The sequence below is a fragment of the Morone saxatilis genome, unplaced genomic scaffold (assembly GCF_004916995.1).
Source record: "Morone saxatilis isolate NCDOM2014 unplaced genomic scaffold, NCSU_SB_2.0 Contig6, whole genome shotgun sequence".
Taxonomy (NCBI): Eukaryota; Metazoa; Chordata; class Actinopteri; family Moronidae; genus Morone; species Morone saxatilis.
This window is the reverse complement of record NW_023340206.1, coordinates 1,916,174-1,928,950: the sequence shown is the minus strand read 5'-3', so window position 1 is coordinate 1,928,950 and position 12,777 is coordinate 1,916,174. Positions and strand designations below refer to the sequence as shown.

At 40.1% G+C, this 12,777-nt stretch overlaps 2 protein-coding genes across 2 annotated transcripts in view; both read right to left on the bottom strand.

Annotated features, from left to right (window-relative positions):
- LOC118340121 (gamma-crystallin M2-like) overlaps positions 1 to 108 on the bottom strand; it is a 2,404-nt gene extending 2,296 nt beyond the window's left edge. The window contains exon 1 of the mRNA XM_035677984.1: positions 100 to 108. Coding sequence (XP_035533877.1) covers positions 100 to 108 — 9 coding nt within the window. The remainder of the gene's footprint in view (positions 1 to 99) is intronic.
- Positions 109 to 2,262: 2,154 nt separating this feature from the next.
- Positions 2,263 to 12,023, bottom strand: LOC118340120 (protein boule-like; the record flags this gene model as incomplete). Its single annotated transcript, XM_035677982.1, is given in 11 exon segments — positions 2,263 to 4,962; positions 5,266 to 5,358; positions 5,687 to 5,803; positions 5,884 to 5,919; positions 6,033 to 6,107; positions 7,086 to 7,246; positions 7,414 to 7,489; positions 7,588 to 7,642; positions 8,895 to 8,986; positions 10,660 to 10,803; positions 11,715 to 12,023. Coding segments are annotated over 11 exon segments (1,026 nt in total). The 3' UTR covers positions 2,263 to 4,821.
- Positions 12,024 to 12,777: the final 754 nt, after the last annotated feature.

Genomic DNA, 12,777 nt, shown 5'->3' with positions numbered 1-12,777 from the left:
AAAGAATTGCCTCTATTTTCTGCACATATACTGTAGGGATTCAGAACCAGAATACAAATCTAAAACTTTAAACCTGTTATTTGTGTGGTACATATAAACTTTACTCATATAGTTGAATGAATTATGAATATTACTCATTAATAGGTGTGCAGTGAGCATGTTAAGTATACTAATAATGGTTTATATGCTTAGTGTTAAACCAAATAAAAGCTTTAATGTACGGAGGCGTACTGCATTCACTTGCAAAAACAATTCTGCTTTTTTTCCCAGATTAACAGGATGCCTCTTGATGCCAAGGGCCAGCTCTCAGCCCCCCTAAGCCTAACCCAAATCCTGTATCCAGCCTCCAGCGAGGGCTCTGTCGCCAATTCTTCACTCTCTGGTACCTATTCGCCGCTGTCCTTCTGTGTGTGTGAACACTATTGTTGCCCACCCATGGGGGTGTGGACACGGGAGAACAGCCAAGAACAGGCACTCAGCCATGGGCTCATGAAGCCTAATATTATTCAACATTTTTTTGTTTATCAATGAAGCGTATGGTCTCCCTTAGTAACAGATAAATCTGCATCAGACTCCTGTCTCCTCTATGAAAAGTCTGTATCCTCACTGTAGTGCATTATTATAAACTCCACCTGCGTCCAGGTGCGACTGCAATACGCTTCCGTATTAACGTGCCTTTTTTGTTGGGTATATCTGTTTCAAATTGAAATTTTTTCTTGATTATGTGGGAGAGCAGTAATGATACAATATATAGAAGCACACAAATGTACTGCAGATGGACCTCAGTTTAATAAGTCTCAATAAATGGTAATAAAGTACAATGAAGGAGAGACTCAATGCTTTGCAGGTTTTTCTGGGCCCTAAGTGAGCTGTTTGCAGGGCCCCAGAATGTATTGATATCACAGGAAATTTCGGGTGCTTGTACAAGATTAGCATCTGTTGCTGTTAATTAAAATAAATAAAAAAGGTTTTACATATCAATTGGTAGCCTATTTTAAATTTCATATAGTTTTGAGGTAAATTTTTTGGTGTATTAGAGGCTAATATTGTGCATTACAGTCTAACATTAAATACATCTGTAAGGTTGCTTTCAAATCTTAACACTACCTCTGCTGAAAAGTCACTCTATACAGTATAACGTTCATCATGCAGACAGCTGACACAGAGACACATGGCTGTTTTAAAAACCTCAATCCAATTCACTCTTTTGTCATTCTAATGAGCCGGCATTTGGTGCTTTTGCCACCCTGCCAAGGTCTTGATCCCATTCAGATAAAACCCCTGATTCATCAATGCCCACGGCCTAGGCTGGCACATTATTGCCCCCTCACTCTTATTATACCATAGGAGTTTTTGGTAATGTTTAGTGTTTCCCTGGTCCCAATCAATGTTTAGCTTTCTAGCAGCATTGTTGCATCAGTGTTAAACTCCACAGGTTTTACAATTTAACTCTAGTCAAAAACCCTTAATGATGTCATATTTTGGCTTGGGCTTGGTGAAGTAGTATTTTACTACTGTTATTACTGGTCCGTGGTTTGCTTGGGGGGTTGCTCAAGAGATGCTATCAAGTTGTTTTATGGGAAATGTAGTAGTGTTTCTGTAACATGGCCCAGAAATGAAGGATATCTTGGACTATGCTGGTTTGAATTTGACCACCCTCTAAAATTTGTCTCATGTGAGTCCCCCAATCTTTATTGAAATCCAATACTACATACAGTACTCCCTAAAAGAAATACCCAATTAGATAATGTAAATTTTAGATTTTCTTTAAATCAAATCAATCAAAACATGCTGAAATTTGAGATTGTTAAATGTACTTTCTTTCCTTTCAGGCATCCACTGGTTAACATTCACTGACATACAATCAATTAATAATGCAGTATTGTTGCATATGAACGCAGAACACAGCCACTACACCAAGGGAAACGTTTATTTCCATTCAAGAATGGGAAACACACTCAATTAAAATAATGGTAAAACATAGCGGGCGATCGGTGGTTATGTGAAATGTGCGGTACTTACTTAACTCTGTAATACTGCATCTCTTTAACAAAACAAATTACAAAAATATTTTAGGTTATTTTTAGTGTGCCCCAGACAAAATCAGTGGAGTTGAAAATACAATAAGACAAACAGCAACATCAAGAGCACACTGAAAAACTCAAATGGATTCCTGCAGATTTTGAATTTTTTGGTACATTTTACCAAATTATTAGCAAAATAATATGACAAGGGGAATTAAGCATTTAGCATTGAGTAAAAAAAATGTCTTATGAGAATATTGTGTAATAAAATCTATTTTAAATGTGATATATTGATGTTGCTGGTTAAAGCATCTGGAAACTGATCATAACCTGTAACTACAGAACATGAGCACAATCTGAACTTTTAGAACGTTACTGACCAACTAATTTACACGGACATGAAACACATTAGCTCTGAGAAAATGGTCCTTGTCTAAAAAGTTACTGAATTACATAAAACTACTGAGCAAGCACACACACAAAAAAAGAAAAACAAGATTTAATCCATCTGCAGTCATGTTCTGAGAGTGCAGTAACAAAGTGATCCATCCAAATAGGTTTTGTGCATGTTGAGTTCTCATCTGCTCTAAAATTATATGTACTTATGAGCACTTGAAAGAATTTCAAAAGTAAAAAAGACAATTGAGAAAGCACAGGTCAAATCCAGTGGATTTTCTTGTCCGAAATAATGACCAAATCGGGGTGAGCCGCTTTAAAAGCATGGTGCTAGCAAAGCCCTACTACCTTGAGGCGGAGTCGCTCTTTTCATTTTCTTTCATTACAAGTCTGTCCCTGCATGCGTAGAAATGCAAACTGCAGATTTATTATTACTCAAATATCTTTTATGCTCCTTACGGATTGTTGTCTTAAGCAAACTTCCACATATAAAAATATGATTTCTGATATACAAAACTAGTACTTTTTAAAAAGGAGTAATAGACCTTTTTCACTGCAGCCATTTTGACATGAAATAGTAGTTAAACAGTGTTATCAATGATACTATGAAAGTTCAGTTCCATTTAGAGTAGAACAGAACAGAACCTTAATTACCATCACTGATAGGACCTGTATTTACCCTATTATTTCATGTCAAAATGGCTGCTGTGAAGAAGGCCAAAACTGCTAAATATGTACTTTTACATCCAACAGTAAGTCTGCTTCCTGTAGAATATACTAAATTATCATGTTGCTGTTAAGTCTGTACTGCTTGAACATAGCTGCCTCTTGCTAGTTCTAAATTATTAAACGCAGGCCACAGTCTGGTAACAACACTGCAGACATTTCTCCACATCATCATACTGAAAAACGGTAGAAAACAATGTTTTACGCACTGCTCTAAAATTAACATGCTGAGGACCAGACAGTGGATCAGAGGATCCTGAAAGGTCCCAGCACTGATAAAGGCGAGCAGAGGCAACAAGATGCAGCAGCTCACTCAGAGCATTCCAATACTGTTCGGACTGACTCAGCTCAAGGAGCCTTAAACAACTACGCTCTAATGTAAATTCAATAGTGCTACTTTTTACATATCCTTCTGAATAAATGGTCACTGAGCCGCAAAGGATGTAAAGCACTGCTTCTTCGCACAGTAAGGTAAAGAAAGAGTTGACATGGTAAGATCTCTGATATTCTCAGCTTCATCATGGTGCTTGTGTGCATGTAGCTAGGACATTTCTGTTGCAACAACATAGCAATGCCGTTCACTGATTTTAGTCAAGTTTTAGGTTTAAGTGGTGAATTGTTTTTGTACATTAAAACAAATCTAATAAAAAAAAAAATCAAAAATAAATCCGACAACAAATTCAAGACCGTTTACCGTATTTAAATAAGATGTGTGAAATTAATTTTGATATTTCAGAAAAGCACAAAGATCCCTGTAGCCATTTCCTGTCATAGATAATTCAATCTGACTCTGAAGACCACAGTTTTGTTAATTGTATGTAAACTGGAATTTTTGGAGATTCAAGATGTATTGTTCAGTCGTCGGCAAGTTACTTGGAAAAAATAAAAAATAAAAACTTCTTGAAAAACTCACCCTTAAGTTTGTGTTAATTGAGAAGAAATTAAGCGCAACCACTGTAAATATTGGAAGGAACAGTATACAGTGTGAGACACTGTAAAGCCAACATCATCCATCCAACGGTATTAAACCATTTATACAGAAACTAAGTATGCAACAATATGCGCATCACAACAATTTTGTGCTGGTTAAAATGTTTTGTTATTTTCATTTTGGATATTGGAGAAATAATCACCTCCGTTTTCCAGCACTGGCATAAACTGCACGCAAATACCTCCATGTTCTCCATGCAGCAGCACGGACAGTGAGCAGCTGTTCAGCTGATCTTGGATGAGAAAAGAAATATATTGAGCTGCACAAAGGCAAAGTTGCTCATCTTTAGTTTACCAAAAGGGCAAATAAATAACAAAAAAACCCCAAAATTAATATCAGCCAAATTGGAATTCAAACATTACCATCAGCCCAGAATTTCCCCAATCGGTGCATCCTTAACAGAAACAGATCTGAGTGCTTCGCTGGGAGTCTAGTGAGTCCTGAGAGCTTACCTTGGTTGTGGTGAGTTGGTGGGAAGTGCAACAGACAAAATGATCATCTCAACGAAGAGGCTACAAAATCACGTCATAAAAAACATACTGCATTATGTTGTAAGGCACAGGTTAAACAGTTGATAGATCATGTGTATTAAATCCACGGAGAAGGAAGAGGAAGGGACTGAACTGCCACGAGTGGTTGTGGTGCGGTGTGGGACTTTTTCCCTTTGTGAAGCTGTCCGTGGGTCTACATGAGAGGTTGAGAAGCATGAAGCGCGGAGGCGTCCGGTGGCTCTGTTGCGTCTGGCAGGTAGTGATAGTCCTTGTGGTCTATGTATCGGTGGTACTTTGGCTTCAGATGGACCTGAGAGTGTGGAAACATCGGATTCTGCAGAGAAAGAAAACTCAGTGAGGGTTTGCAGAAATGAGAGGAACACACAAACATTGAAAGAGTTAAAAGAGAAACAGTGGTCCAGTCCTAAAGACATGAATTCCAAACGGTTTCATTTGGATTCTAACACCCAGCCTTGTATTTCAGTTAACACAGTCTACTGTTCTATTAGTACAAGATTTCCATCATTAACTCTTGATTGTCTTTACACTAGAAGCTAGGCAGACTTGGTGATGCTGTCATTGTAGTGAAAGCTTATTTAATTGATAAATTCAGTCGAAGCTAAAAACAGCCTTTTACCTTTCCAGGGTTGTGTTGTAGAACAATGGGTGCCATTCCTTCTGCTCTCTGAGGATACAGTGGGTAAACCTGCTGCCCCATGGGATCTATAAACTGCAGAAGTACAAAAACAGATTAAAGTGAGCTCCAGTTCAGAACACGTTTACTGAACACCCATATAACCAGCAGAAGCACAATGAAACACTTCAAGTGTGGACACATTCAAAAAAGCAGGAAGGAAACAGGAAGTTTGACAGCTGGAAAATGAAATAAACATTTTCTAGCTCTTAAAAATCATACCAATTCCATAACATCAGTATTTAAATATTCAAGAGCAAATTACTTGTGGGAGCAGATTCATGATTAAACAAACATGCAGCAATAATATTCAACTCTTTTCATGGCTGTACTTGTGTTTGGATTTTTCTTGGTGAGTTTATACCTCCGGTGTGACGTCCTCCATGAAAGGCAGAGGAGGCTGGAGAGAGCCTCCGTTGGCGGGCTGGTACAGATATTCTGACTGCTGGGAGTACACGACTGGACTGGAGGGCATCGGCGGCTGAACAACAAAACAATAACATCTGAACAACTGGCCAAATTCTACTGAAATAAAAGCAGTAATGGCTTCATTTTGCCTACCTGGACGACATTCCACTGATACTGGTTTGGGACACACTGCGGAGAGGGGGAGGTAACAAGACAGCAGACTGTTAAATAGTTCAAACCCCTGCTGTACTTGCTACATAGTGAGATGAGAAATGAATGGATCGATAAAGGGATGAGCTGACCTGGTAGTGGTGATAGGCTGGTTGCTGGTAGACAGGCTGATGAGATGGAGGAAGCATCACTGGGGGAGCAGGCCGCTGGAGAATATAATGACAATGGTCTGTCAAACATTCTGCCTTTACCAACTGCGCTACCCAATAGATTGCAGTCATTTTTCTAAAAATATTTTGAAGACTGTGAGACCAGTAATGAGCTTAATATGCTAGTCACTACCCATTTGGCTTGCCCTGCCTTGTAAATACATCAATATAACCCTATTTACCAGCGGCTCCAATTCAATTTTGAGTGGGACAACCTGTTATGATGTATTCAGTCTTGAAACGTGGATCAAAAGATCTATTGGGATGCATACCAAGGCAACAAATGGCTTTATCTGGCTAAAGGTTTGGGTTCTTCAAAACAAAAACAAAAAATCATTAGTTGCAGGCCTAGTTAAAAGTATTACTAACAGAGTATAAAATGTAATTTATCACTAACACTGACGTGACGGTTATATAGTCAACCACTTCAAAGAAAGGCACCAAGCTAGTGTATGCTTCTGGCTGGATTTTATTTCCCTTTTCTTTATTAACAAGCTAAAAACCAACAAAACAAACAAAAAACCTCAAAACTCTTTCTTACCAGCTGGCCTTGGCCCCCCCCCCCCCCCCCCCCCCCCCCCCCCCCCCCCATGGAGCACCAGAATCGGGGCACAAAACTAGCACTAGCCACCAACAAAATTCTGGTGAAATAGGCACATTTTCTTGACCATTCACTAGCCATTTGGCCAGTGCACCTTGGCCACAATATTGCATTCCTGCGCTGTGTTGCAGCTGACTTGAATGTTGCCATGTAAGAACTACCGACCAGCAAGGTCAACCAGCACTAATAAATCTGTGGTAAACGATACGCCACATTAGTGGATCTTTTCACTGAGGAATTCATTTTCAAGTTTTTAATATGAACAGCTGGTGTTAACTAATGCGAGACTTAAAATGTCAAGCAGGTTTTTAAATGATCAGCTGTTTAATATTGAAGTCAAGTGTTACGTGGATGTGATATCAGTGAGAACTGACAGGCCAATGGTGGGCAGGAGGTTTCATGTTGGGGCAGTGGAAGTAGGCCACTCCGTTGTGGTAGGTGTACGGATAGCCTGTGGACGTGGTGTGGTACAGGCTGCCACAGGACACCGGCAGAGGCATGGCAGAGTCAGTGCTGCCCAAACGGTAGCTCTTATCTGGAGAAAGAAGAACACCACAGTAACCCTGTGCCTATTACTGGGTTTTTAAAAACCTTCAGAAACATCATCAAAAAAGCTACCATTAGCATTTTGAAACGTGGCAAAATCACTTGAAAGCAATTAGAGCCCGTATGTCGAAAGCATCTTCCCATGTTTAGACTTACTTTGTCCTGAAGCTTGCTGCTTGCGGACAGCCTGACCAATGCTGAGCTTCTTGTCTTTGAAACAGATGCCATTAACCTTTAATATAGCAGTTGAGGGAATAGGTGCCACATTAGACAATATATCCAGTAGATCAACATTAATAGATAGGTACTTTGGAGGTCTGCTTTACTTACGTCATGAAGGATTTTCATTGCGTCTTCTTGGGTTTCAAATGTAACAAACCCATATCTGTTCAAAGACAGAATAAAGACAACCTATGCTTTAACAGTAAATGATGCAAAAGTCAAAGGACAAGTCACAGACTTCCAGCATTATTAGGGATGGAGATTGTTAATATATTATTGATAATCGATACCTTTATCGATACTCCTTAGTCGACTCCGAGTCTTACGATACCACTATCCGATACTTTTCTAATTATTTGGTGGAAAGACTACGCCCCGACCAATTATGTTTTAACCAAGACTGGTATTGCCTTTTCCTCGGACCTGGTATGTGCCTTTTATTGCTTAAAACAGTGAGCAACAAACAAAAACGTTTCAGCCATTCCCCAAACAAACATGGCTTAATTAATAGGGCCCCACTTCGAAATGACATAAAACTGAACTAACAATATGAAAGAGTAGTACAGCAACCAAATAAAAATATGAAATATTAACCAATTTAACTGAGCCAACCTGAACACCATGCATCACGCCAGGCACGTTCGAAACTTTATTTACTTTTCAAAGGTAACTAGGCTTGTATGCCGCGCCGATTACAACCACGGATTTCACAATTACTGATTTTTACACCTGATGGGACAATACAAAGTCTGTGTGCGCTGCCCGCTGGTACGCTGGGAGTGGAGATGAAAACCGGGCCCGTCGTGGTGCGGCCGGCAGAGCTTGTTTCAACCCGGAGACAGCGAAGGCAACTTACGCATTGGCCTTTATTCGTTTGATGCACAAGGGGCTAATTGGCTTGGCGCATTGAGGTGTGTTTCCCCCAACCCCCTTTACAAGAAATGATTTTGCACATAAGTTTGGCAGTCGCTTCTCCTTGTCTTGAGCTTGGTAAAGATGAAGGCCAAACCTGTAGACCGTTTTCCCCCGTTCAGCCATCTCGCGAGCCCGAAGTAACTGCCCCAGACTTCACGTTATTTTACCTTTTAACACCTGTTTGCTACCCCAATTTCATTCCCAAAACATTGGTGGAACTACCCACTGCACTGATTGATGATTAGATTGAAATGCCGTGAAGTGCGACTCCGAGGGAACACGACAATTTACGTTACAAGGGACCTACTGGAGAAAAAAAAAAACGACGAGACTCCCGATAAGTGGTATCGATAAGGCCCAACGTATTGATTTCGGGGTTTTGAAAAAAAGTGGAACCGGGTAACGTTGATAGAAACCCGGGTTTCGATCCCCATCCCTATGCATTATTGTTCAATCTCTAACTGTACATCTGTATGACAGGAGTTATGCTGTGAACTCACCCCTTTGACATTCCTGAGCGATCTATCACAATCTTCACCTCTTTTACTGCACCATGTTGGGAGAAGACGCGTCGCAGGTCGCTTTCATTGACCTTCACAAAACACACACGCGCGTTTGAATACGCCATCACCCCAAAAGAATGTACAGTGGCTTGGTGATTTGGTTTGGCTCGTCTTCTCCACAATTAATCATTTCAGTTAGTAGGGTTGTGTACAACCAGGAGGATCTAAATCCATCCTAACAATGATAGCTGCACTGCAGATTTTAAACAAAATGTACAGTGAATCATACAGTATTCAAAAGAGCCGGCAACAGCACATAGTAAAACTTTGGAGGGAACGTAGTAAGTATGTCCAGCAGCATCATGGTCTTCACCATGTCCTTTCATTCAGTGTTATCTGTATGATGCATCTGAAGTTTTTCTCCAAACCATTCAGGATTTTGTTTTACATACACTGCGAGCTGTCATATGCTTTGGCTCTCCAACGTATTTGTACGAGGTTCTGGGACTGCCATAGTGCGTCTCTGCCTGCTCAGCCAACATAAGTTCACTACATACAGTATGTGTGCGTTTGTTGCATGTGATATTTTCAGTGCTGCTCAAATAGCATAGGGAGGGAGCGGCAGTGGTGGAAGCCTGTGAATTAGAGAAATAAATGTTATTTTCTGTATTTTCACAGCAGTTGCACAGCCACACCCTTGTATAGCCATGGGCTGATGTCTGCGATGCGTGAATTGGTGTGAGTACGGCCAAAAGCTCTCCGTCATCTTGGCTTGAGCTGAACTAAACATGCCACAGCCTGGTTGACAGTGAGTTTAGGTGGGGAGGGGCAAATGCACCACTGTAAGGTGTGAAACGGAATGATGACAGTCGTTTTACCTCGATTATCTTGTTTTCATAATAGTTGGAAGCCAAAAATCCACTTCTTATGAATGACACTTGATGTGTTACTTTGACTGCAGAATTTAGAGTCAACATTTTCATTAAATGGTAGATTGTGTAAATTATGCAATCTTTGGATTGCTGAAGTGTGTGTCTGTGTGTGGTCTTGACAGAGAAAAACTAAACTAATTCCTGTTGGGATTTTATGTCTTTATTAGCCAGTAGAGAGTGCCTGATTAGTCAACTAGTTGGTTACGTCACTCATCCTGCTAGTCGAGATACTAGTCAGTTAAACTAATTTTCATTAATGTACTACATTGGTGAACGTCGTCCTTCTGCAGCCACTACAGCTGGGCTGCAGCCCCAGCGAGAGACATCTGTTAGACATTACACTATTCAGAGAAAGGAGGATGGTGAAACTGGAGTTGAAAAGAAAATACTCAAAGTATGGTAGGTTATGACGACATTGAGTAACTACAAACTAGTAATCACATTATAAAACAGCTGTCACTCATACTGAGGAAAATAACAGTAACGTGTGAAGCCTGGCTGTGTGTGTTGTGTGTGTGCGGTTTGTGTAGTTCTTTAAATTGTGATCAGTTTTTTTTAGTGTTGAATTACTTTTAGACTAGCCGACTAGCCTACGTTTAGATTTTCGTTTAATCAACAGCAAAATGAATTGCCAAGGACATCCCAAGTAGAGAGGGAGTGGAGATAGAAATGACACAGCACATCAGTAGATATTATTTTTGATTCCGAAAATGTTTTGCATCTGCAGACATTGGTATAAAAAGCCATTAATGGAGAATTTTGGAATTACAGTTGAGTAACAGTAGGCCTCCCAAATACGCACTCTGCCAGTGCACGTCTTCAGCTCTCACCTTGTAGTCGATCCCCCCGACAAAAATCCGATTGGGGATAACAGTGCCAAGGCGGTGGGTCAGGCTGTCATCGTGGTTTTCTGGAGGTAAAACATCAGGGGTGGAGGAGCTGCTGCCGTTCTGGGATGGACAGCAGGATGTGGACTTGAATAAAAGAAAAATGGCAGGGCATCATGGTCCAGTTCTAAGCCAGTTAGAAACTACACCACCTGTCCTTGTTGGCGGAGAACTGGGATTTTGTATATGAGGAGCACTAAATCCCATTTTTATGTAGACAAAATGAGTTTTAAAATTGGAGGACACTCAGCTTTGTTTTAACTTGATACAAGATCAAAGAAAAATCAGCAGAGCAAAGTAGTGAACCACAGAGCAACAAAGGGGGGGAATAAATGAAACCATTAACAGGTCCTTCTTAAAATCCCTCATTGAAGTCCAACAAACAAGATAATAAACAATAGATTATGAGTCTTTTAAGTCAGGCAAAGTTGATGCACCTGCAGCCAGTAGAGAAAATCAACAGTAACTCTTACAAAATGGCCGAAGTGAACAGATTCATGTACACTGTTTCACCTCAGATGTAAATGGAAAACATCGGTAAACAATGGCATTTAATAAACGAGTATCAACCACCAAAACAAAAGCACAAAAAAGAAGAAAAAAACAATCAAAAATGTGCAGCGTATTTGACTAGAAAAAACTAACTTCTGTAGCTTATTTGCAGGCTTCCTCCAACATGAACAATGGCATATGACCCGGAGTATTTTCTGTCCAAAAAGCTCCAACTTCACAAAAACAGAATGACTTCTTAACCTCTTTAAAGTTTCACTCTTCAGTTAGCTAGCTACTCCTTTCCTGGCTAACGTTATCCGGCAGGTTGAACCTCTTAACTTTACACAGCAAGTTAGCTAACATTTTAATGCTTAAACTTAGCTAGTAGCCACCGTGACTTTTGTAACTGAACGTCATTTACGTTGAAATGACTATTACTTAAGTTAGCTACAATAAGACTTAAATATTTGGCAGCAACGCGTTGAGGGCAGACGCCGTTCACTCACCGCGTTTTGTTCCTCCACTTCCATAGCCACATTCATCCGGTTGACTTCTGCCTCTAAAAGACGTGTGTTGGCTTTATTCGCAAATTAATCATGGCCTTGTAACATCTCGCATATGGGTTCGCTACTCCTCCTCAAGAGTCACCTCCACCGAGAGACTCCGCTGCGGACCGAAACTTCCCCGTGCGCTGCCGTCTCGCGCCCCTAGCCTCGTGTATCGCTCCTTACGTTACGTCACGTTACTGCGTGATTGATCCGTAACGCGCAGCAACCGGCTGTGGTCCACCTCACGAGAGCTTTGTCTGGGTTCAACTGCGACACAGTCATCAGAAACAGACAGGTGTTAGCCATATCCCAAAAGTCCTTCCAGAGAACTTTCATTATTCAACTTGTGAGCGCCACTCAACAGGGTTAATGGGGAGTAACGGATTACATGTAACTGAGTAAAGAAAGGTAACTGTAATCCATTACAGGTACAGAAAGAACATGTGATCAGATTACAGTTACTTATAGTGAAAACGGGGATTATTTGCAGGATTACATTTTAAAATACATCCTTTTCTCTTTAAAAATAAAAAGTGCAGAGGACACATGTTTTATGCTAAAAATCTTCCATTTTTTTCTTTTCTTTTCAAAGGTTACATTGTTCTGTTGTCTTATAGAATACACTTATGTAAAGACATGTTGGTCTTTAATATTTGGTGTTGAGGTAATCCAAAAGTAACGGAAAGTAATCAAGTTATGTTAAAGGTATTATGGGAATGACTACATTTTTAAACAGTTAATTAGTAATTATATCGGATTACATTTTTAAAGTGGGATAATAGAACAGCATGTATTGATGTTGGATGGAATTAAACTAGTGTGTAAGTGTAACAAGCAGAAAACTTTACACACTGAACACAAAAATCCAACTGTACCTAGAGGCAAGTTTTTCTGCAAGTTTCCAATTAAGCAAAAAACTGGAGAAAGGTTTACCTTTTACCTTATAAGCAGTGTGTTTCAAACAAAGCAACACACTTTTAAAATGTACACAATATGTACCCTGCTGATTGTGTGTGTGTGT